This window comes from Parambassis ranga, chromosome 6 (genome assembly GCF_900634625.1).
Source record: "Parambassis ranga chromosome 6, fParRan2.1, whole genome shotgun sequence".
Taxonomy (NCBI): Eukaryota; Metazoa; Chordata; class Actinopteri; family Ambassidae; genus Parambassis; species Parambassis ranga.
In genome coordinates, this window is record NC_041027.1 from 7,183,704 (window position 1) to 7,209,221 (window position 25,518).

Here is a 25,518-nt window from a genome sequence, read left to right on the forward strand (position 1 = left end):
CTCGTCACTGTGCCAGCATGACTAGTAACAATTTAGCTCTAAGCTGGGGATTTAACAAATGTTTATCTCCATGTTGAGACTTATGTTCTACAACCATCAGCCTGCACAACAGCAGCACAAAGGTCACGCACTTTGTACCCTGATGACGGTCTGTTGCTTGTTTGCTGAACATTTGTCTGCATCATGTGATCGTGGCCTATGTCTGTCAGCTTTTCTTAGTTCTGACGATTTGTGAACTACTTGAAACTGGTGTGGTGTGAAAATGAGATCTTTCCTTCCTTAGCGCAGTGTTTACTTAATCAAAGGGAAGCTGCCTGATGACATTAGCTCGCAATCTGGACAGGTGGCTGGGCTCAAGTGGACAGCACTATGGAGCCAGTTCCGTCTGTGGGGGTATTAATATGTCTCTCCGGTCAGGCTGTTCGGAGTGTATTCACTGATTAACTTAAATTAAACAGAAGACATTTAAAGGCATCGCAAGGTGACAGATTTCCAAAGAGGGCAGGCAGGAAGTGATTACATGTGACTCTTTTCCTTCTAGCTTCTGTGCACCAGCCTTATCTCTTGCACTCTCTTCACCTCCACAATGGTACATCCCCCCTGATGTCACCCAGCTCTGGGCTTCAGTTAGCAGGCTAACATTTCAGGACTGCATTCTTGAGACCTGCTTGCTCCTCTTTTGCTCTGTGAACCTGCAGTTTGGACACATGAGAAAAGGGATCAACTACAAAGCTGATTCTTTGTATATATCTTTGTATCTCCTATCGAAAGCTAGACTGGCATTCTGCATTCAGGAAGATATGATTCAAAATAAAATATGAGGGGCATTTTCTTCCTACTTTTTTAAAAACGCAAGAGATTGAGGAAATCCGGACAAATCCACGAAGCTAACAAGCATTTGAATTGTACACCTAATTGGCAAGCTGGAAAACCCATTCACTCAGGACCAGACTCTGAAACCTAAAACCTTGACTTGCACTTTCTAAAAGTAGACTTTGGGAGAGATCTGTGGCCTCTGCTTGTCACCAGTTTAATTCATGTGCCACTTGCTCTACAACACCCTCAAAGAAAAGAGTGCAGCCAATGCCGATCCTGTTTTATAAGCTCTTTATGCATGCGGGCAGAAGGGATGATTCTGCTCTGTCTGGTGGTAATCGCAGTAGTAGTTGTTAACAGTGGAGAATAACATTGTCCTAATTGCTGCTACTGTATGTAGAGTATTCCTATCATTCTTGATTTGGGTTTTGGCAGGACAATTTGTTTTTCCTCTACTGCTGGACGACTTACGTAAGGCTCTGTTATGCCCTAAACTAATTGGGTTGAATGTTACATGTTGATTCAGTAAATGAGAAAAAAATAATTGGGCCGCTGTGTCCTGCTGCTAAATGTTAGTTTAAGGGTGGATGTCTTTGACCGCAAGATTTCTGGAAGGAACTTCACTATTGTGCTCAGAGAAATGAAAAAATGTCAAAGAAGTGATTCATTGTACACATACATTAGGGTAAAGGATTCTGAATCATATACAATAATGAAGGTCATATAAGGCTTTCTCACATAATACGACCCAATGCCAGCTCTCTGACCTAACCTCTGCTGTCCCCTGAAGCAGAACCCTCTCAGGTCTCTAACACTGTAACTTCATCACCTCACAAACCACGGAGCCACGCTAGTATATCTTATGAATTTTATCTGGCTGAGAACTGTGCTCAGTTTTTAAAAAGTGCCATATGAATCTAAGTGATTAAGGCGAGGGTGTAAGTGGAGAGGGTGAGCTCCGGTGGTTGGCGTGGAGGGTCTCCACATGTCTGCATGTCTGTGGCCAGCTGCACCTGTCTAACTGCACTAAAGGAGCAGAGACGTGGGCCCCAAGGTGGAACTCAGCCAAGAGGCGGCAGCAGCAGCAGCAGCCAGGATGGTATAAGCAAGAGAAGGTCCTCAGAGGCCGCACCAAATGCATTCTCCTGAGAATCTGTCCCAATGCATGCTCACTAAAGCTATAAATAACTTTTATTAGGTTTAAGTGGAATTAGTGCAGATGTTAGTTGTCAGCATGCAAACAGATATATGGACAGAATTCCTGCCATGAGGAAGAAAAAGCTAGCATACACATAGAAATGCAACACATAATTACTTTACTTGCAATAATTGCATTTTATAGTTAAAAAACTGATCACGTGTGGTCAGCATGTTCCATATTCTTGCGGCTGGCTGCAGACACTATTGGTGCATAGGGGTCCTATACAGTCCACGTTCTATACGTGCAGAATGAACAGGTGTGTACAGGACCTGCATGGACACACACTTTCTTCTTTACTTAGTCTTACCGGCCATGTAGTTTTAAAGTCATATTGTGCAGGGTGAACACACCTCATGCAGCTTCCTGTAGACCTGGATGCTCATGTTCTCCCTCTGATGACAAGGTTTACGGAACACTTATATGGACACATTTACAGTATATATCCTTATTTTGAGAAGAAAATCATAAAAAAAGAAGAAGAAAAAAATAATTAACCTCCCCTCCACTCGAACCCTCTGTCGTCACCATGCTGCCACACTGGTGACGTAAAAAATAAATGTAGAATTACACATTTGAAGCAGTGAAGTAAGAAAATGTAAACTTTATTTCAACTTTTTCATTCTACGTTCTCTGATTTACAGAAGAGAAAAAAAAACACTTGTAATGGCACAGTCATCGTAAATATGTACATTGCTGATACTGCAATAATCCAGACACTCATGTTGTCCAGATTTAAGAGTGGCATATTAAGGCACATGGTTCGCTCAGTCTGTAGAGGGTAGGAATAACACATCAAAGCTTTATTTTATTTTTTTCCTGCTACTTATCCCATACGTGAACATACCACAGCATTCCATAAAGCCATTACAATGGGAACTAGAAAAGCTCTTCATGCGAAGGGCTGTGGGAAATCACAGTTTGTCCGGTGTTCATTCTGCTCTAAGAGAGATTAAGACGTCGAAGTGTTCACAATGTACTGCATTGTACTAAGACATTAGGTGATCTGATAAGCTTCAGTAGACCTGAGTGTTTGAGTAGATACAGTAAACTTAGATTAGAGTTGCACAATCAATTTAGTGGTACCATTCATTAATGAGTTTGCAGAGTCTGTATCATCACTGCTGGCCAGTTAAGATCATCTTGAGAAGAACAAATCAATACAGAAAAGCACAGACTTAACACATATAGAGCAATGTACCGTTGTGTGTGTTTCCTCATGGGCTGATTTTGAGTATAATCACAAAGCAGTTGTCTTATTTACATCTCAGAGCGTCAAGTCAGAGTTTGAACAACATCCTGTTACATCTAGACAGCAATTCAAGTGAATGTGCTTTCAAAGACTAGAATCAATCCTGGCACACACGAGGGCAGAAGCTGAGTCATGAGGGTTGATAGCCACTGTGATTCTTAACATCCGACCTTGTTTTCTTTTGAAATTTGAGCTTGTACCCCTTGTGGTGGACCACCACGAATCCTTATTTTAGAAAAACATCACATAAAAGTTTGCTATAAAGACACTAAAGTACCATTGTCTGTGAATTACACCTCTGCACACAATACATAGCATGGCTGTCACCTTAGTTGGTTTAACCATCAGTTTTGCTTATTATCTCATTATTATAGGACTTTTTGGTATGTATTCTTCTACCTATTCTTTTAGGACACATTTCATGTCTGTAATTCACGACCCTCCTCAAATACACCCTCACTCTCACACCTTACTACTCCCCTACACATAAGCCCCATGGTGGTCCACTGCAAAACACATTTTTACATAAAAGCGTATTTCTGTAGTTACATACTTCGCTTTAACATTTGGGGAAATAAAGAAAATTGGTACCACTCTCATACAGTATGTGCATAGAAAGTCCACAACCAGGAGACAGTTAGCTTAGCATGAGAACCAGGAGCTGGAGAACTGTTCTCAGAAAAAGAAAAGATAAACACTACATACATAATGCAGCAACTGCTCGGCTTAACTATATAACGTAATAAGAAAATAACTTAATAAGTGCCAACAAATCCATCCATCCGGCACAGGGTTTTGGGAGAGGCAGCAAGAGGCAGCATACAACCTGGACAGGTCGCCAGTCTGTCACAGGGCAGTGCCCCCAAATGAGTTCCTTTCCACCTGTGGTTTCTTTACAAACTTACTTGGCTCCTATTAATAGGATTTCAACACAGCATCAATCAGTTATCATAAAATAGCCCTCACTACAGCAGGCTAATAAAAAAAAGGTCAAATCTAATCTAAAGACAAATAGATGCACAGTTACAAAGACAGTGGCTGGCCCTCAAGTTTAGCTGGTGTACAGTACTATGGACATTCAAGTATGTCCAACAGAGTGGTAAATGATTTTATGAATGTGTGCTAAGGAGTTGTTGTTTAAAGTGAAAATCCATTACTTGAGGTACATTCATATAAAATCAGCCGTTCGGCCTGATAAGTTCAAGTAAAAGCCATTTAGCCAAAAGCTATTTAAATGTGTGAGCAAGACATACGATGCATCTGTCTCCGTGCATCACTCTGTGTGACCTCCCAGTAAGCATTTCCCTTGAAAAAAAGCCCTTTCACTCATTCTTCCTTTGTCCTTCTACATCTTCATTTGGTCTTCTCGAGAGATTCAGATTCTTTTAAGCAAACAAGGGGCATGCTTTGTTCCTTCTTATCAAGACAGCCAGCAGCAACTACAAATGTTATAGACTGTAGAAATGCAGCATGTAAACGCACAGATTTCTCCGGAACTATACAAAAAAAGAAAAAGGAAAAAGCAAAGCGGATTAAAGAGTCCGGAAACAAATCAGCAAAGAGGTAAAACCGATTAACAATGAAGAAAAAATGTCACAGAGGAAAACAAAATTCAAATAATTTGAACTGTAAAGTGCAAGTATAAAAAAAACTCTATAAATTATCTCAAGACAGAAGCTTGAGACAGGGTTAATGGTCTTTAGTGGAAAAGTGCAAGTTGAGAACAGCACAAATATTTAAAAAAAAAAAAGAATATGATTCAAAACAGTAACAGGATAAGTCAGGTGACTCAGTGGATCAGCCGTATGACTCAGCTTCTTCGTAAGAAAACAGCCACCTCATCCAGGGGTACAGGGTAGTCCTGAAGGAACGTCCCCCCATCGAACACCTGCCCGTTCTGGCTGTCCTGCCATTGGAAGCCTCCATCTGGTAAATAAATATCCCTCTGTACTGCCCCTTTGTCCACCACTGGTGCGACCAGGACCTGAAAGTACACATAAGTTTGGTAAAAACAAATCCGGATGCCAGGGAGATTGTACACTTAATTAGCAAGACATCAGGTTACAGCTGCCGTTCAGATGCCAAGTATGCTGGCAGAAGGAACTCAATCCCCTCCCATCAGAACACCATTAGGTCACCTCGTCTCCAATGAGGAACTGGTCATCAATGGTGAAGGTCATGGGGTCACTGGGACTGAGCCACCACATCGGTCTGTAGATGGGGTTTCCCGTCATCTGCCACTCCTCGGCATACTTCTCTATCAGCGGCACCACATCCCTCTGGTGCCTGGCTATGTAGATCCGGGTTAGGTTCAGCACCTATGGTCATCAGTGGAGAGAAAAACACTTAGTTTGATTTGTTTAAATAGTTGTTGTGTGAGGTATTATTATTTATTTATTTATTGAACATAGTTTGATTGTGACTGCTTCGATATACATTTAACATTTCCTCTACAGACTCCATTAAAAAAACAATCCACACACACACAAATCCAAAAAAATGATACAATTTCACTACAACCTGCCAACCTGATTACAGAGGCTGCTTCCTGCAACGGTTATTTAATGCAGGCACTGGCATTTGGACTGACAAATTGTCAATCTGGGTGAGTCTAGATGCTTTTAAAAACCCAGGTGTAAAGGTACCTAAATACAACATACATTTAATTTTATTTTTTAAGGCAGGCTTTGTTTTTAGGTAGCTAAAATATGTCTTGAACCAGAATCCTTCCATAGCCTTTCATTGCTTGGTGTCATGATCCTGAGTTGTTTGTTATTGTTTTAGGGTTTTACATGTTCCTGTTTTATTTTGAAGGATGCGTCCCTTGTGTTTCTATGTGTTTTACTTGCTGCTGTGTCTGCCTCTGTGTTGATAACCTGCTCCTCCCTAATGTGTCTCACCTGTGCCTCATAGTCTTTTGTGAATCTTTGCCTCACTATCAGCTTACCTGTGTACCGACCACTGCCTGATTAAAGGAGTCTGTTTTTGCCTACTACTCTCTGCTGTCCATATTCAAATAAACCTTGACACTTGGTTTCTGTGACTCTACTCCTCCTACTGGACACATACTGACCACCCTCTCCTGCACTGTAATGCACCACGCCTCATAGGATGTTGACAGAGATTAAATGAGAAAAAGTGCAGGGTGAACACTGAAGGGTCAGAAAGATTGTTCTTACTGTTTTTGTCTATTCCCGAACGTCTCCTGTTAACGTCCAGTCAAATGTATTTTCAAGAAATCTACAGCAACTAAAAAAAACAATGAGGAAACAGCTCTTTCCTGAACTAAATCATCTGCCACAAAGATTTCAGGACAGAATAATATTGACCAAAAGGTCTGCTAAGGACATTTGTGCCATCTCTGCACCCAGACATGCAGACAGAACTTAAGAACAGCTCATTGTTGACTTTAGTGGGTTTAACACTGTCCAAGTCTTTCTCCTGTCTCCCTCTGGCCAAACTACTCCAACATTCCTCCAAGGGTCACATCCTCTTCAGTGTCCCATGACAAAAACAAAACTTGACCACATCTATAAAAAATGTATTTTTATGAGTTGGGATCGAGAACATTTGTAGGAATGAGCTTGAATTGGAGCCCGGCTTTGAGTGGATCTTTCTCTAATTGAGAAGCCAGGCATGTGTGTGGGTTTGAGGTTTTATTGTTATTTGATTCCAGCATGGTCACCACTGTGACCTATCAGTGACTGACTGAGGTCTCACACATTCTGGAAATAAAGGTGCACCAAATTTAAACTACAGTAAAATGCCCATAAAGGAGTCATTTATCATGTGGAATGGTCTATTCTCCACAAAAGTCTCACTTCATCTGGGTTTATAAGTTTAAGACCGTGCAAGAGACCAAAATGGAAAACACTGCTGCTGTCAAATGTCTCGCTGTCCAAAAGGCCTATTTTTATCTTTGTCACGCAACGCAAGTCACAACCAATATATTTTGCTGCCTCCATCCTCTCTGAGTGGAAAAAATATGGTCGATCACTCCCACTTTGTCACACTTGTCAATTACTCATGGAAATCTTAATTGCCACAATAAAGTATTTTTCCAAGACTTGTCCTCAAATTCATTATCATTCCTGCTGAAGTGGCTCTTGAGAGTTTGAGTGAGCCATAAATCTACACTAAGGATTTGTAATTCAGAACAGATGGACTGTTAACCACAGGTGGATGAGATGAGGAAGGGCAGTGGAAGCAGGGGGAAAACAAGTCTTCATCATCTCAAGTGTTTTTCTGTTCAGAAACCTGATCACTGGTTGTCAAAAGTATCAATACCTGTCCTGTTTTTCTGCTGTGCCTGGTGAATAGTACATTCCTGCTTTCCAGCAGAGAGGGACAGAGTTTAGCCTGCCTCTCCTGCTGAGGGCTGGATTGTTGATAGATCAGGTCTCAGCAGCTCTCACCTCTCCTTTGGTGGGAACTTCTCAGCACTGATCCTCAAAACTGAGCAGAGACTGCTGGGTCAGTAACCCGCTTCTCCTCCGCGAGAAGGGAAGGATAATCTCCAGCTCCCTTTTAGAACATCTAACTGGTGCCATTCACACCTAACTTTACTTGATCTCTCTGCTGTAAATCCTGTTAACAAGTCTGGAAAAGAATGTGAACCCGCAACGTGGTCACTGACTTGTAATGACATCTAATGCAGATGACGCAGTTAACACAGCCTGATGGGTGGCAGCAAAACCGGTTTGTAATGTGAGTGTTTTGAATTGTGTATACCTGGTCCTCCCCACAGACCCAGGGCGGTGTGTGAAAGGTGATGACGGGGAGAAAGGCTGCGATCTCCAGCCAACGGATGAACAATTCCTCATCTGTGACCAGGTCTCCAGACAGAGAGCCACCTGTACAAAGAGAGAGAGAGAGAGAGAGAGAGAGGGGTGGAAGTTAAACAGCGGATGCCCTCAGTTCTCTTGATTTAAGTTTATATATATAATATATACTACTGAGCTCCATCTTTGTGGAAGAGGATGTAGTCTGTGTGTGCTGACTTATATGATCAGGATGTTCAAATCTACATTCATGCCTGGAATTTATTTATTTTCCAAAGGCTTAAATGTGCTACACCTGCTTGTCACAGATTTTGAGGAGGGGGGTCATCCTCCAGGCTTTCGCTGCCATGTTTGAATTCAGCAGCCCACTTTTTTACCTACCCACAAGACTGCCTAACTTGTAATCTAATTATAGCCCAGGACACAGACTTATCAGTCACTTTAGGTATATCAGTTAGTTGTGTTTTGTTTGACCATGCATGAGTAATATGCTGATATTAGATGATAGTGATTGATTTGAGTTATTCTCACACCTAGCACAATGGACAATGATATGTGAGTGCAGTGAGGCCATTTATTCAGGCCACACATATCAGGCCATTTATTCTCCTGACATTTGCCCGTTTTCTCCACTTCAAAGTAAATAGTTTTCTCACAGATATCAGCTGTCTGTCTGGCATCAGGAGAATTTGGAATATTACAGGAATACATTTGATTTGTTTGTGCCAGAACCCAGAAGATCAGAAGTTTAAAAAAAAAAAAAGATACATTTCATCATGTAGATAAAAGTGACCCATTGGCTGTGGTATTACCTACTGCATCAGGAATGAGGAAGTTGTATCCCAGCAGAGTGTGGTGCAGCAGGGAGGGAATGATGGCCTTCAGGCCCATCGGGCTCCAGTCAGACTGCAGAGGGGTCATCCTCACAAACAGCGGCTTGTGGCTTGACCTAAGAAGTAATCATAGTAAAAATGGACATGAGTGAAGAAAAAGTGGTGAAATGACAGAGCGATGCTGAATGAAATATGAGGTGTTACCGTGTCCCTGCTGTCACGATGGTGGAGTCTCCTATCCTGGTGGCTAGGTCGGCCAGCAGGCTGATGTACTTGTCTCCACCAAGAGCATGCGGCGGCCGCAGCGCCTGCTCCTCAAACAGATTTCCCTCTCCCCCCTCTAGGATGACATACTCCATTCCTAAGTGGGCCTGCAGGGATCCTACCCTGTCCAGGAACCAGCTGACAGCTCCTGGGTTTGTGATATTCAGTTTTACACAGAACTTCCCTCTCCACTGACTCATCACAGGGACCTGCAGGATGGTGAGAACATAGGAGAAGTTATTTTACAGCAATTCACTAATAATTAACCTGCTCATGCAATTATACATTTTCTGGATTAAGCCATATTCGCATATTTGTTCTGCTTATTATCAGGCTGGTTCTTCAGTCAATGGAGCAAGGCTGCAGATGGAAAATCTCTTTTTCTTAACCTGAGAAAGTTTAGGACAAGAAATATGTTTTCCTAAGGCTGAATGGGAGAATGTTGACGTTTTTGAAGTCTGCACCATAACAACTAAACTGATAATGCAGATGCCTCAGGTAGAAATGTGCAGTAACTGTGAATGTGTGTGCCTCGCAGGTCTTACCAACTGTCCCAGAGGGGCCGAGGGGAGACTGAGCCAGTAGGCCTCAGTGCCATCAATCAGGGAGGTGTGGAACTGCGTGGTGTCCACGCCCAGGAAAGGGGACAGGGTGATGGAAATGTTAAGAAGCTTGACAAGTGGGAGGTCCCTGGTCAGTCTCTTGGACATCCCCCTTCTCCTGCTGTTGAGGTAGTCATGGTCCTGCACAGAGACCGAGATACCCATAATATATAAGTGCACTGACAGGAAAGTTGGGTAGCTGTGCAAACATGTAGCTGTGACATCACTTCTGTCAGACCCATTTGACATATATTATTATAATCCTCAGGGATTAAAATATTAAAGTCAAACAGAGATTTCAGATTACATAACGGTGAAACAAAACCTCTTAAGAGTGTAAAGAATGACCCTAGAAGTAGCTGTGGGAAGAAAGGGCAGATTAGCACATATTGTGTAATGTCTCAGAACATTCTGTTCTCTGAAAAACAAGTCAGTCAGAGTACAATAACAAAGCCTCTTTTGTAGTTTCTGACAAAACTTATTATATAAAAAAAACATGTTACCGAGTCACTGAATAAGGTGAATTACCTTACTTAGTGTCTCAGTAACTTGTTTTAAAACATGGCGCCCTTATTAATGACCCAAATGTTACAACGGCAGAACGTGAAACTTATATGGAAACTGGAAAAGGTCACAGTGTGACTGATAATATATGAATATGAATACTTGTAAAGGTGCAGTGAGAGAGGATCATTGTTAGCAGAGCCTTACACTTCAGTGCAAGTTTCCATGTAGGCATGCATGCTTGACTGGTTCTTTACATACAGCAGTAACAGAGGGGAACCAACCAAACCAGTCTTATGGAGCCGACAACACTGGTAGTTAACATCTGTGTATGTACCAGAAAACAAAGAAACCCCATCAAAATGTTCACCAAATGGCATCCATGAACTGGCATGTGTCCTCCTCCTCTTCTGCCTCTTCTGTTATCATTGTTTGTATACAGACGGAGATTAACCTGCTCTGCTGCACCGTCCAGGTCAGATCACAGCATCGAGCTGGTGTCAGGACCACCTGCCTGAGTTGGTCCTGGCTCAGGTCCATCTGAATCTCAACACACCCATTTCTTCGCCATCCTACAGTTACCACACTAGCAATGTGAGGTTTACTAGGAAAGGCTCTGTTTGTCTTCTCTCAACTATATTTGTTTTGTAATGGAACATCAGCAGGTGCTGACATATAGATCCACTTGTAGTTCGGTGGTCGTGTTTCAATCCAGTTAGCAATAACATGTAAGAGAAAATATCTGTGACACAATAACAATCTCTAAGGTTCAAAGGGGAAAAACAAGAAACAAAAAGCAAACAAAAAAGATCACATAACACCTGAGTGAGATAAATATATCACAATGACAAGATTTAAGACTTTAGTAAGAATGGTCCACATCATCTTTTTTTCTACATTGTGACATTTCTGTGAACCTGACTGCCAGCGCTCTGGAGAGCCACTTAAAAAAACTCTTTCATCTCTATCTGCCTGTTGTGAGCCTCTGACCAGTGACCCCTCACCATCTTTACTGCCCTGCAGCTTGAAGAGGAGGATTACGGTTACATTGCAATATGTGACTGAGGGAAGAACAGATGAACATGTACAGCTCATCATGTAAAGTCTCTGGCAGATAAACTATAGAATTTGTGTAGTAATGTCTAAAACTGAATTTTAGACAAAAAAATGTCTTTTATGTAAAAACTAATTGGTAATCTGCAAAGCAATAGGATTACCTGGGTCAACACTGAATGTACTAGGACAAGCTTATGACATTACTAGGCCAGGCTTGATGTAGACCTGTTGGCTCACTAAGAGCCAGCATCTCCTGTCCTCAGTTAAAAAATGTTATATTTCTCCAGAGCAGGACAGTCTTTGAAACATTCTAAAGTAAAACTATTTGGGTGATACGTAGCTTTTAATTTAGTGGTCAGAGTCAGGATCTAAAATAACCAAAAGAACAAGATTACAACCCCCCCCCCCCCCCCAGAGACCCCAGAGCTGTCTGTGGTCCTCCTGTATGCCTGTATATCTGTGCTTCCACACCCTGATGGGCTAAGTTGTTTGGCTATAAAGTCATGGTGTGATATGAGACAGCATAGATCAATGTGTAGTGTTGACAATTTACCATATCAGAGAGGAGGGTGGTGGAATGTTCATTGAGGCTGATGACTCCCTCTCCCAGCTGGTGTCTCCTCAGACGATTAGAGAACGTCCTCAGCTCCCTCTCCACCTTCGGCCCTGAATCCACATTGGCAAGCAGCTTCCAGAATGGCAGCCTGTAGGGCACACAGGGCACCACAAAGTTTCACTCAGTGCTCACTGACAAGAAGCCGGGAAATTCACATCCCCTTTAAGCTTAATCTAAACCAAACTAACCACAGTGCTTGCATGTTGGGGAGCTCCCTGCTGTGCTCAGAGAGTTGTTGCACCACTTCCTGGTGAGCAGCTTTTACATTGTGGGCCACACACACAGTGTACTGCAGAGGGAGGCGCTCCATACTAGGCAGTGACTGCAGGCAGAACTGCTGTCTGCTGTCCACCCCGAGCTGCAGGGGAATATCAGGAGATACAAACACTGCAACACCTGCATGGTGGGAAGCAGACAGGAGAGGACGTTAGATTATTTGTCAGAAGTCATGTGCACCTGAAATACTAATAAGTAAAAAGACACATTAATAGAAGAGAGTGGTCAGACACCCAACCTCAAGGTAGAAGGTAGTGAAAGTATGAGACACTCCATTACAGATTCCACTTATATGACATAGTGCGCAAGTGTTACTGAAACCAGGAGTATGACGGATGGAGTGTTGTGGGAGGTAGAGTGTAGGCTGTGTCAGCTGATATTGCTCCACTCAAATGTAAGAAAAACACTCCCTAGAATGAGATAGAGCAGCATGTGGTTGGATGAGTTTACCCTGGGACGCCTGGCAATTTCTCAGTATGCACAGCACTGAGGGAAGTGTCAGGTAGCCATGAAAGTGACATTGATAGTTAAAAAAAAAAAAAAAAAAAGTCAGCTGGTTTTAGTTGTTCACTTCCCTTTGCTTCTGAAAACATGACTGAACCCTACACCTTTTATGTCCTCTGCATGACAAAACCAAACTGACAAGAACACTTGTGATTAATTTAATCGACTTAACCCTCCCGTCTGGGTCTGGTCTCTCCTGTGTTCTCATGCAGCCCTTCAGCGGCCGTGTGAAATGATTAGATTATGCGTAGCAGAATATTGTGTCCACAGATGTAGTTGCCCTGCAAGGAATGCCTTGTCACTCTCAGGTTACCCCTACCCTCTCCACTTCTCCCCCAACCTGACTCCCAACTTCTCCCTCCTGACTTTAACTACGAGAAGGTATTGATCTGAGCCTTCAAGCCAGACTTTGACCTTCCGGCTCTTTGCTTGAATTTTTTCATTTTTTTTATTTTTTTTGCACAATCAACCTAAAGTAGCCAAATTGGGATTTAGGATTTCCTGCTGATCAATGAACCGATTAGACAGTCTGAGAACCTAGAGAGAGCTGGACTCGGTTCAGCCGACCCTCTGCAGTTTCAATGGGCTTACTGTTCCCATGCAGGCAGGATATTCATGTACCAGTTTATAATCAGATTAATGGTTTCAGAGATCAGTATTTAAGTACTGCATAAAGCCCAATGAAGCGCCTCCAACCTCGGGGTAATTCTCACGTGTTTGCAACGGATAATGTCAAAGAGATACTGGTAACACCTCAGCTGCCTCCTACAAGGTATTAGGTCACCACAGGACTGCTTGTTATAGATTCATAAACAGCAGATAAATGTAAATTTTGAGGAAGCTGTATACCATGTAAAGAAACTTATATAGTATATCGAATATTATTTAATATATATGTTTAGCTTGTATGAATGCTGACTTACTGAGCATAGGGGTGATCACAGAACAGCTGTTTTATTGTATACTGAGATGGACTTATGAAAAAAACAGCAAACTGGTCTTAGTGCTTTAGTATACAGTAATACCTCTGTGTGAAAGGGATGTATTTTTTATCATCCAGTGAAAATCTGATCTTGTGACAAGGAGGATAGAGGGAATGCAGGCAGTGGAGATACAGAAAAAGGGAGTACAGTAAACGGACTGCAGAATGATGTGCACATACAGCAAGCTGCAAACTGTGAGTTTTGTGCACACAGGGTGGAACATTAAGTTAAAGTTTGCAAGCATGACTTCTAGAGTCATATTTAATTTTTATGGGAAATGACACCGCAGATCCTGACGATATGGGACAAGCTGCTCCAAAACTCCTGTAGCCTGCAGCGACTGTGATTTAACATGCAGATTTGAGAGTAAAGTATACTAAATCCTGTCATGTGTGTTTATACTACTCAACCCAATGCACAAAAAAAAGATTACAGCAGAGATCATTTTAAGAAAGTGCTGGGCTGATGCCTTCAGTTACAGCAAATCTGGGGTGGCCAGGAGTTTTCGGGGGGCCTTATTTTGAGATCAATTTCTTAAAAATTCCACCCTTCCCATCAAAAATGTTTCAATAGCTCTCAAAAGTGAAATGACACGCCTGACTGAAAGCATCCTCTACACTTCAAAGCAGAAGCAAATGTAACGATGAATAAAGTTTGTTGGACAGATTTGAATGATTCGACACACACATTCCTCAATTTTACAGCTGTTGAGCAAACACACAAATCAAATAACCTTCACACACACACACACACATTGTCTCACACATTCACACACACTTTCTTTAATGGGGATCCGGAGGCTTCCAAGAAAAACAGGGCAGGACTTATAGGACCATAAAGGTTCTGCACTTCCTCTCGCTCGGTCTGAGCTGAACGTTTGGAGGTAGTAGAGGTGACCCTGTGCACCTTCTCAGGGGTCAGGAAGGCTTTAATGTGGTGTGTAGGCCCTCAGGGAGTGGCGTGTCTGAAGGAAAATGCTGCCGCCTGACTCCCTGCTGCTGTGGACCAGATGGGCTGTGCTCCTTTACCTGTCATATTTCTACTGTTATTTATGACACCCGTGTGCGCTTACAGATCTGACTGGGGTTATAAAAATGCGCATTCAAACGCTAACCATGTCTGTGTGTGTGTGAGTGTGTGTGTGTGTGTTCAGGCATGTATTTCCTTAACAATGGAAATTTCGTTTCTGTGCCCAACCTCAAGAAATTGATGGCCACAAAACTGGGATCTTGCCATGGTAGTAAATTTCCAATCCCACTTATTGAAAAAATAATGAAACACAAAAGAAACTTGCTCTGCTCTACTTCTATCATCAATCAGTTTTATTGTTTTGAGCGTGAGATGCTGTGTTCTCTCCAGACATCACAAGTACAAATGTGTCCTTCTCACTATCAGAGGAGTAGATGAGGATCCAAATTCTCAATAGGTGATGTAATATTTTCTTTAATTACTCGCTGAGCTGGTGAGGTTAGCAACATGTTTGATTCATATTAGGAAATGCTTACTGAAACACAGGCTTTCTTTGTGTTTTGCAAAAGGAAAGGACAAGGAGACGCCATCCCATCACCGAGGAAGTCTGTCTTTCGCTTTTTGCCCTTGATGGAAAGTAAGGAGGTCGACTGTGGAAAGTTTTGTGGGGTGATTTTCATACAGTAGCTCTCTCATACAGGAGATGACAGCTTGCTTTTAACAAAGGTTCAGTTGGCTAAGTGAGTCATTCTTCAAGTGTTTCACATCTTACTTGTGAAGGTTTCAGTTTGGCTGCCCCGGGACCTGCTGGTGACCCTATTGAGCAACACAGAGGAGTGTTGGGCAGCCTGTTTTCCTGATACTAACTGATCTTAAGTTAAGTTTGAACACAGTAAGAATGCTGAAGAAACACCAGAAGCTTAAAGGAGTCATAGGACTCTACATAGGAAGTAACTACATTTTTTATTGTATAGATTTTATATGGTAAATGTAACCTAAAGGACCTATATGCAAGGAGCCTCAGTTTAATGTTAAATAAAGTATTTTGGTATTTTTGCCCCTTTCACACTGATCAAAGGCCTTTTGTCTTCCAGTTGTTCAATCGACATTCAGTCCAAGGTCAAATAGCAGTAGCCATGGGTATTTATTGGCTCAATCTCTGGTCAGTAATGTTGACACATGACATTCGGGTAGATGCCAATTTTCACCCTTAGTCTGGTGCGACTATAGTGGCAAGTTTTCTGACTCTTTACCACATCAGCCTTAAATTCCATCTGCATTGAAGTAGCACTCAAATATTATTCAGTCAGCATTGACAAGCTGAAACTGAGTCACTGCTGCTTTTCTGGTGGCGCATTTATGGCATTTAAAAAAAAAAATTTAAGATAGTCAGATCAGTCTACTGACAGGTACCTGTCTTTGTCTATTTTTCTTATTTGTTGCTGCAGCAGCAATGGACAATAGGACAAAAAGATCCTATCTCTTTGTTCACTCACTCATAATGTTTTCCACTCTTCAATCTGTTTTTTTTTGTTGTTGTATAATATAAACAAATCTTCATCTTCAAAAGCTCTGATGTATCTAACAATGCTGGTTAAGTGTCATTATCTTAAAGAAATCAGAAATCCATGAGTGGTTACATAACTTTTATCCCTATCTGTCTGTTGTGCTTGGCTGATTCCCCTGCAAGATACCAAAGAGCAAATGAGCAGGAGCAGTGAAATATCATCGTCCTACGTGGAAAGACTGACTCACAGATATATAAAGAAAAAGCAGGGAGACACTGAAGTGGAAGGGAAGTGAATTTATACTAAAATTAAAAAAGGTGAGACTATGAGCATATGTGAATTTAGTCATACAGACAGTATGTGAGCATGTTTTGGAGTGGCTCTGGTATTTTAAGAAGTCTTACAGATATTATATGTGATTGTAATATGTAAACCTCGATTCACAAAGCCTGGCTAGCATGGGATGGCATGCAGAGACAGTAGATTTGTGATGCCAGAAATCCAAGTTACAGCACTTATTAACAACAAACAGGATTAATCTAATGATACGGAAGTTATTTATCTGATGGTGTAATAAGTCTGTATGAAATAGCAGTAAAATTAATCTTTGTATTAGAAAAAACAGGAGAATGGAAAAACAACATCACCATGACAAAAAGAAAGAAGCTGGCAAACACGCAACATCCCAAATACACGAGAGCCATAATCTAACAGAGGTATTCAGATTAATAGATTCATTTCTGGGCTTATAAATAAATACATAGAAATTATTAGTTTACAAATATTTACAACAACTTGATATTTTCTCTGGCCATCAGCTATCTCTGGTCATCTACAATACGAACAGCTACATGTCTGCTCACATTTGCTCACTAAATCCACGTGTAAAATGTTAATCTTTGGGATCTCAGTTTGAGTAAATGTAGGCATAAGCTTCTTCCTCTTATGTGTTCAGAGCAGCATGTGGTTTCGCTGATATTTAATCTGTTCTTAGTAGCCCAGTTGTTTTTGTATGGATAAAGACAGGTGGGGCTGTGACAAGTTCCTCCAGTTGGCAACACTCTCAAATGTCACTCTACTACACGGTAGCATATATCTTCTCTCCTGTCGCTCTGCTTTACTTTTCTGCCCTTAACTTTCTTCTCTGTGTCTCCTTCTGATATTATTTAATATCACTGTAAAGTGTCACATCTTTCCTGTGTCACTTTATGTTTCTGTGTGTTTCCCCTTTAACCATTCCCTGAAGTCCTCTTAGTTTAGTCATGTCAGTCAGAGCCTCCATAGTGCCCACCACATTTGTAATGTGCTCCTAGGACTAACTAGAGTCAGTGAAGACAGGTCCCATGCACACGGTCAGTGGGTTCAAACAGCTGTGAGGCCTAATATTACATTAAAAACTGCAATATGGATGGTTCGGGAAGAATGATTGCTCTGACGCAGATTCGTCACTCCATTAATTAAAAATAATATTTACCAAAAAATGATCACAACATGTGGTAATGATTTTACTTTTTTATGACCATTGGACTGCTGCCTCTGAATGTGTTTCAGAGAAAACAAACTTACAGGACTTTTATCACTTAAAATAAGAGCTGCACAAACTTTCTTTTCATTAGAGTGGGCATTTGGGGCATCACAATCCTGCAGCATAATACAGTGAGACTGTCCATCACTCATTCTGTCTCATTAGATGCTTTACTGTTTAAACAACGGTTTGCTAAAAGTTGGTGTGGCTTTCAAAGCAGCTTTTCCTCAAAGGAAGCTGATAGTCCTGACTGACAGATGTGGAGCCATGCTAATATACAGTCAGTATTTACAGCTAAATTCAATTTTGCATGGATACTGCAGTCTCAACTTGGAAAAACCTATTAACACAAATTGGGGCTATAAATTATATCGAATCGATATTAAAAAGATTTCTTTTGCATGTTTTCTTCCTTTTACATCCTGAAAGTGTTTTTTGTTGCTGTGTTCTATTAGATTTGGTTGATTTACATGAGAAAATAATGACCTTTTCACTGCCAAAACTAGGATCAAATCAATAACCTTCACACAGTTGCATAAACTCACAATTTCCCATAATGACCTTGTTTACTATCCCTCCATAAATGTGAACTTTTTTTTCCATAAAAGCTGCTATAATTGTTTCCTGTCCCACAACCATTAATCATGACAATAACTCTGCCGCATTGTGCTGTTCATCTTAGCTGCATTCATATTGCAGCTCACACAGCGATTACTCAGGTAAGGAATGCTTTTGATCGACTCAGGAAGCTTTTAGATACAGTGAAAGCTGGTCGTAAGAGAGAAGAGGAAAGATAAGTCCTGTGATTGTGTTTACTATTATATCCCCAGGATATATTATATTAATAATTCATTCAGTGAAACAACAAGGCACTCTGATGTACATGAAGCTATTACCAAGAAGTAAGGCACTTATACAGCACAATGGTGGTTTCATTGATTGGACGTCCTGCATTTTAGAATGTTACATATTTATATTATTTTTGTCACTGTATTGCACTGCGTTTGAGCAAAATAATGTCAAAGATGAGTGACTCTGCAGCGTGGGACTCACTTCAATAGCACAATTAAGGTCTTGATTGCAATGTTCCTGCTGCTCCTATTATACTACTTGCCCACCTGTAGACTACTTGGACAAGCATTGCTGCATTAAAGAAGCTGTTATTGCAGCTGTACGGTTGGTCTTGCAAAGGCTTTGAGAAAAACAATAGTGTGTATTGGCACAAATTATATATGATATATTTTTTAAAATTCAGCCATTGGTTTGGGTTTCCACTACATACACAGCTGTGGCTGCACAGACACAATACAAATAGTGGGTTTAACTTTTTGAAGATGAAATATATGCTTAGATAAATCTTGTATATATTGCAATATTATTGTTTCTGTGATCTTATTTGGCCACAATAATTGAAAATTATTGAAATTTGAAAAGGTGCATCATTGGTTTGACTCTGGTGCTCCATCTGTCTGTCTGCTCACCAGGATGTATGCTGCAGGTGCATAGCAAGAAAGAAACAACAACAAGACTCCAATAAGAGGAAAGCAGCCAAGTACATTTCAATACATGTGTGGAAAAATGGTTCTCTCTGAAAGCAAAACATGCACCTAATGCAAAGACCCATACAAAGACATCCTTAAACTTTAACGCAAACTGTCATGTTAAATACCTTTAGTGCCTCAATAGGCATCACTGTCATTGCTGAGCATCAGTTTGCTATGTTTGGGGGCAGGCTGTGTACAGCATGTGTCTGTGTGAGTGGTTACTTAGCAACATTCAAACAGTTGTTCTCATTGGGATCTTATCTCATCAGTTTGACTTTTTTTCTGTGTGTGTGTGTGTGTGTGTGTGTGTGTGTAAAGCTTAACAGAGAAACAAAGGGTTACTACACACATTAGTCATCCATCACATTAACCATACACATCCGCTAGCATTCCCTGCCTCCACCCCCATCCCACCCTTTCGCCCCCTGGATAAAAATCTAACACCCCCAAATTAAACTTGTGAGTTATAAGTCATCAGTCCAACCTGCCCTTTTAATAGAAACAAAGGGCAATTACCCGCGGTATCCCTAAGAGTTAATTTAAGATGCTAAAGGTGCTTTGCTTCTCTTTGTAGTTCAATCTCTAAATTAATAAATTCACATACCACAGACAGTATAATGTTACTCTCTATTTGTGGGCCAGGCTTACCCATCCAGTCAGTGGTGTGTGTTTTGGATATGCTGCTTCTCGCCAAAGCAGTTTCTTTCCCCTCCCAGCTCAAACACAAACAAACACTTACATGAGAGGTTGAGGGGGGTAAGAAAACACAACAACATACACAGGGGCTTCCCTCACACCCTGGAATTCACGCCACACATTGTGTACCCGGTGATGTGGGGATCAGATTTCCAGAGCCCTTTGGACTAACAGCTGACCCGGTGTCATTTTAAAGAGAACTGTATCCCCACTTTTGATAATGAGACCCTCCTCTGTTGACCTCCTACCTGATGAGCCCAGAAAGTAGCGTTCCAGGGCAGAGCCGAAGCCGGAGGGGTTATTCTTCAGATCACTGACCATGAAGGGCTGCATTGTAGCATTTTGATCATTTATCGGCCAAGTCTGACCCCGGACGCTGGCACCGCCATACCAGGACACGTTTGTCATGGAGAAGCAGTCCTGAAAGAAAGTGGACACACACACACACAGACACACACTCAGTAAAGACAGGAGGAGAGGTTTCTTTTGTCTTTGTGCTCCCTTCACAAGGGCAATTTTAAGCTTTACTTTTGAATATTCTTAATGCTTGTCTGCAAGAAAAAATGTGGAAGAAATCAGAATTCAAAAAACACATTTGACATTAGACGAAAATTAAACATTTTTTTACACAATAAATCATCTAAAATCATCTAAATCGTCTTCAACATTCAGTTAATATATATGAAGAGTTCTCTATGAGTTTAAGTGGTATTTGATTTAAATCCTTTCATAAATCTCTGTGTGAGCTTTGCCAGGCCTAAACGTGTTTTCACTGCTCACAGCAGGGTTTAGATGACGGATTGTTTTTTTCTAAGAGAAAACTTCCTTTCTGTCCTATTTCATGGGAGTAAATCTGGGCTCTGTGAAGGAGTTTTCAATCAGGTGCCAAGTGGTCACCTGAGAGGCACTGGGCAGGATTTTTGGAAATTAGGAAAAAATAAAGGCGGCTTTGGTTTGGAAAGCTTTTCTGTGAGCAGTCCTGCCACATGACAGGGAGTTATGGCGAGGAATGTTCCAGTGGGGACAGATTAACCTCCCCAAACATAGCAAATAGTTAAATGCCTTTGATAATTAAGCTGGAGGGGGAAAAGTACAGTAAGTACTGTGCATGCAAAAAAAAATGAATAACAACCCTGACAAAGCAGATTTAACACGAAATGTATTCCACTCACTACAGAGATTTCAAGAGCCGTAAAAAGGGGCCAATGGAAATCACGCACACAGTAAAGGCTCCTAAAAGTCTCTAAAGCTCATCATTCTGTGTCCTTTATTGTTGTCAAAACAACAAGGAAATACAATAAGTAAGTATAAATAAGAATCGCTTTGCAAATTATTGAATTAAGTCTACATGTATTTCAAAGACAGTTAAATATAAATAAAAAAGGATGAATCCTCTCCTTTCAGTTCTTTTCAATAGACTGACTTGGATGACATCATGCAGACTTCTGTATATTATTTAAATACATACATTTGATTCTGTATTGCTGCATTTTATCATGGGCTGCTTGTCAGATGTGTTTTTATCATCGTGCACCAGCACCACATAGCAATGCGCAACCACTTGCCATTAAACTGCAACCTGAGACAAACAGTCCTGCAACATGTGCAAAACTACTGCACATCACATTTTGCGCCCTGACCGCAGGTCACGAGTGCACACCTACCTTCAGCTCTACATGACAGTGCACCGGCGCCCAGGTCATACTGTAGCACTCCGTCTCCGTATCCTCATTCACCTCCAGCGAGATCTTCACCTCAGCCACCGAGTCCCACGTATAGCAGAATTCAGTTTTATTGAGCCAGCACAGGTTCCTCACGAATGGAACCTCGATGTCCGGGTTCCCCACGTTCCCCACGTCAATTTCCACGTAGGTCTTGTCCTCTGTCAGGGTCTGTATGACCAGTGATTGGGTTCTTCTCTCCCAGATCAGTCCGCTAAAAGTCCCCCTGAGGATCCAGTTTTTGTTGGGCTGGTCCACCACTTGCCAGTATATGATCCCGATGGTCATTACAAAGAACACGGCCACCCCGAGACAGGCTATAGCTCCTTTCCAGGTCTCGTTCATCTCCTTCAGTCCCGTGTCCCATGTTACCTCTGGGATGGGGCTTGGGTTCCTATTTCGAGCGTGGGGCATTGTTGTTTTTGAGAATCAGCAAAGAATCAAACACAAAAAATGTTGCAAAAATCTTTGTGCGGCAAAAAATCTCTGTTGCTTCATCATGTCATGGTGTTTTCAGTGAGGCTATAAGTCTACTCTTTATCTTTACACCATTTACAGTGCTGTCTTTTTGCGCAATTGTGCCAGCAACAGAGACCTGTCATGTGAAGAAAGCTGTGAGAAAAAAAAGTCCCAGCGAGGAAACAAAACAGTATGAATGAATAGATGACTTACCACATACTGCTGCTGTTTTAAAAGAGAAGGATCTGTAAATTGCATTGGCTGCAGAGAGCTCATGAGCAGCCCAAGTCGGGTTTGGCAGCAATGCCTACGAATAGCTTCTAAGACGCTGTCTTGCTTGTCCTGCACTTTCTGACGTAACGCCGGGTTGTTTCTTCAGAGGAAAGGTAGAGAGAGAGAGAGAGAGGGAGGGAGAGAGAGAGGGAAACGGGGGATCAGGAGGGTTTGGCAGAGTCTTGGAGTTGCCCGCCGGGGTGAGGAGGCCACGGGCAGCCTGGAAGGGAGGGACCCCCATGCGTGCTCGTAAACTCTCCCTGCGCTCTCCGTGCGTAAAAACGGTGCAGACTCATCTGGGGGTTTGGTAGACGGTGATTGGACGCGAATTGGACATGGCAAGGTCGGGACTCCTGCCATCATGTGTGTTTAATGTTTTAATAGAGAGCAACGCGTGATGTCTGATGCGATATTAAAACCACAATTACAAAACCTTGGTGGAAAAACAAAGACTACTGACGTCTACATTTAGTTTAAATGAGCAAAAGTCATGGCTCTTTAATAAGGCTGGTCAATAGGTTCAATACGTTCCGAATGATTTATTATTCCACCTGTCAATTGGATGCAGGGACTTTTTGTTGCTTTGGAACGTTTTCATCAAGTTTTGTTGAAAATAAATTCTAGAAGGCAAATCTTCACATTCCCATATGATTACATCAGAATGTACCAATGATAAAATCACAGACAGTCATTAAAGATTACAGTATTTCACAGGTTTAAATGCAGATATTGCTTTTACTTAACCTTCTATTACTGCTTTTTGCCTACTATAGTAACACATCTTTTCTTTAATCAAGACTGTTAATCTTTATGACAACTTTATAAGAGACAGAGAAGCGTATAAAAGAGATGCAAACACTGGAAGAAAACTCAATTGTCAAGATATTCTTTAAATGTGCAATCAGCTTCCAGTGTTGTAAATATTAGTATTTGTTCTCTGTCCAAAATATTAAAGTCACTCATCACAGCAGATAACAGCTTGAAACGTAATGTTGTAACGAAATGTTGATAAAACTAACCAAACTTTAAGCATGCTGTGCTCCGACTATTAGTGGTATGTTGTGATTTAACGAAATGTTACATTTCTGTATGTAACTTGTGACATTTAATTTTCTTTGTAGAAGACATTGGAGAGCAGAAGGGCTTTAAAGTGAAGCGGCTGATGGTGTGATGGGCTGAAGGTGGCGTTTGTTGGCTTTTGGACTGTCAACAGCCATTGTGTCCAGAGTTAGAATGTAACCATAGCTGGATTGCTGGTTCTTTCAAACTACTTGATAAGTGTACAGACATGAGGATGTATAATAAAAACAAAAACAAAACGACTCTTTGGTGTCATAGAGGATTTGTTATAACTTTCTGGTACCTGAACTGTACCCTGTGCATGCTGATTCATTTTAATTTGGTTTCACTATCCATTTATTTCAACACAGTTCTTACTGTAACATGGTCATGGCTCTATTGGTATCCAACAACAACTTTATCGGAACCAAAAATAAGACAAGCGGAATCATGGCTTGAACAATGTTGTTATGTTTGTAGGTTAAGGTCCTCTGTGGTGCTGCACACCAGATATCCCAAGAGTGTCGGCTGACATACCTTGAAGATCAGTTGCCCCTGTCCCCGTTTATACATGTCAGCCCCCCCGATCCATCACATAACTCTGGCATGGGCAGAGACACTGGATAAGGCTGTGGGAACCTGTGTGAGCACTCTACCTAATCACTCTGCTCCAACTGCAGTCACTTTAAACATCTCAAGAAATCTGTGTATGACTGTGTGATGATTTAGATTTCAGGTTGAGAAGGAGGGGGGGGGGGTTATGTTTCTACAAGAAACAAACATTTCCTCTATCTGCACCAACTCCTTTGAGTAAGAGAAAGGAGCTTCACAGTTAGTAACTGTGCTAGGTGTTGTCATGTGGTGCTTTATCTTCCAGTAAATAAAAGTATTACGCTTAGCATCTTTGGTGAGACGTATAAACAACTATTTGCCCTAAATGGCTTCAAATGTTGCATTTCACAAGTGTGGCTGTGCACAAGTGTACACTGTGCATGCACAAGTCTTTGCATATCATTGTGTGTTCAAGTTTACATCCAGATGCCCTGAAATTCAAGTTTATGCCCTGAAATTCAAGTGTGGCAGCTCCTGGGTCAGAGGTCAGGCTGATGACTTCAACGGAACATCCAGGGGGAAGGTCTAAATTTACACGCCATCCAGATTGCCCACGGCTATTAATAGTTAGAGGACTGCCGCATGGCATGCACCCGGTCCCTCTGAGTGTGTGAACATGGGACGTGAAAAAAACAGAGGAATCTGACCTGAACTGGCCACTACCTCTGACCATTCATTTAGTGTTGATGGCAAAGGGGCCAGAGTTTAATTAGGTGTGTGGTGTGTGGGCTAATGGTTTATTTTTTGAGTCAAGTGGACTTACTGCGTCATTTAGACTACAGCAAAGCACAAAGATGCAATTAGTGAAAACTGCTTGGAAAGAATTTGAAGCTCAGGTGCTTCATAACAAGGATTTTTTTACACTGAAAACACTGTCACTGTGCTTTAGTGTTAAAAAATTAAACAATGATTTGATTTTCTTTATTAGCTAATTTCTACTTATGGAAAATATGGAAATGTGAAGGAATTGTCTTGGCTCACATATCCACTGGAATTTTAAAATGATGACCAAATCAGAATCAGAATCATTCATTCATCAGAATTGCTTTCATTCCAGGTGCTCCATGTATACTCAAAAAAAACAGGTTAGAAACATAAAATAAGGTGAGGTAGTAAGTGTAAAATAAAAATAAAACCTAATAAATTCTAAACATTAACAAATAAATTGATTATTAGTACTTTATTAATATTGATTATTAGTACTTTATTAATATTGATTATTATGGTTCAAGCATATTTGCCTAGTTGTGAATTTTGTCTTCATAGTATTATTTCAAAAAGATGTTTTTTTCCTCATTCTACAAAATGATTCTTTTTACCTTGGTCCCAGTTTTTATCCTTTGTTTTAACATGTTTAACTAATGAAGGGTTTTGTGTGTGTGTAGGGAGGGCTATCTTTGGAAAGCACTTTGTGTTACAAACATTATTATAGTATTATGGTATGAAAAGTATGTAAATAAATTGTAT

At 41.2% G+C, this 25,518-nt stretch overlaps 1 protein-coding gene across 3 annotated transcripts; it reads right to left on the reverse strand.

Annotated features, from left to right (window-relative positions):
* Window positions 1-2,603: 2,603 nt before the first annotated feature.
* Window positions 2,604-22,650, reverse strand: LOC114437769 (SITS-binding protein). Of its 3 annotated transcripts, none has more exons than XM_028408683.1 (11): window positions 22,321-22,650; window positions 21,592-22,042; window positions 20,176-20,347; window positions 12,111-12,318; window positions 11,860-12,010; window positions 9,690-9,887; window positions 9,085-9,353; window positions 8,860-8,996; window positions 7,998-8,119; window positions 5,405-5,584; window positions 2,604-5,250 (listed from the first exon to the last, which is right to left on the reverse strand). In XM_028408683.1, the coding sequence occupies exons 1-11, from the start codon at window positions 22,323-22,325 to the stop codon at window positions 5,077-5,079; spliced, it is 2,067 nt and encodes a 688-aa protein (XP_028264484.1). In that variant the 5' UTR covers window positions 22,326-22,650; the 3' UTR covers window positions 2,604-5,076. The 3 variants fall into 3 exon arrangements, with proteins under 3 accessions (XP_028264484.1, XP_028264483.1, XP_028264485.1); XM_028408682.1 differs by having other exon boundaries at window positions 21,592-22,243; XM_028408684.1 differs by lacking the exon at window positions 2,604-5,250 and having other exon boundaries at window positions 5,448-5,584; window positions 8,864-8,996; window positions 21,592-22,243.
* Window positions 22,651-25,518: the final 2,868 nt, after the last annotated feature.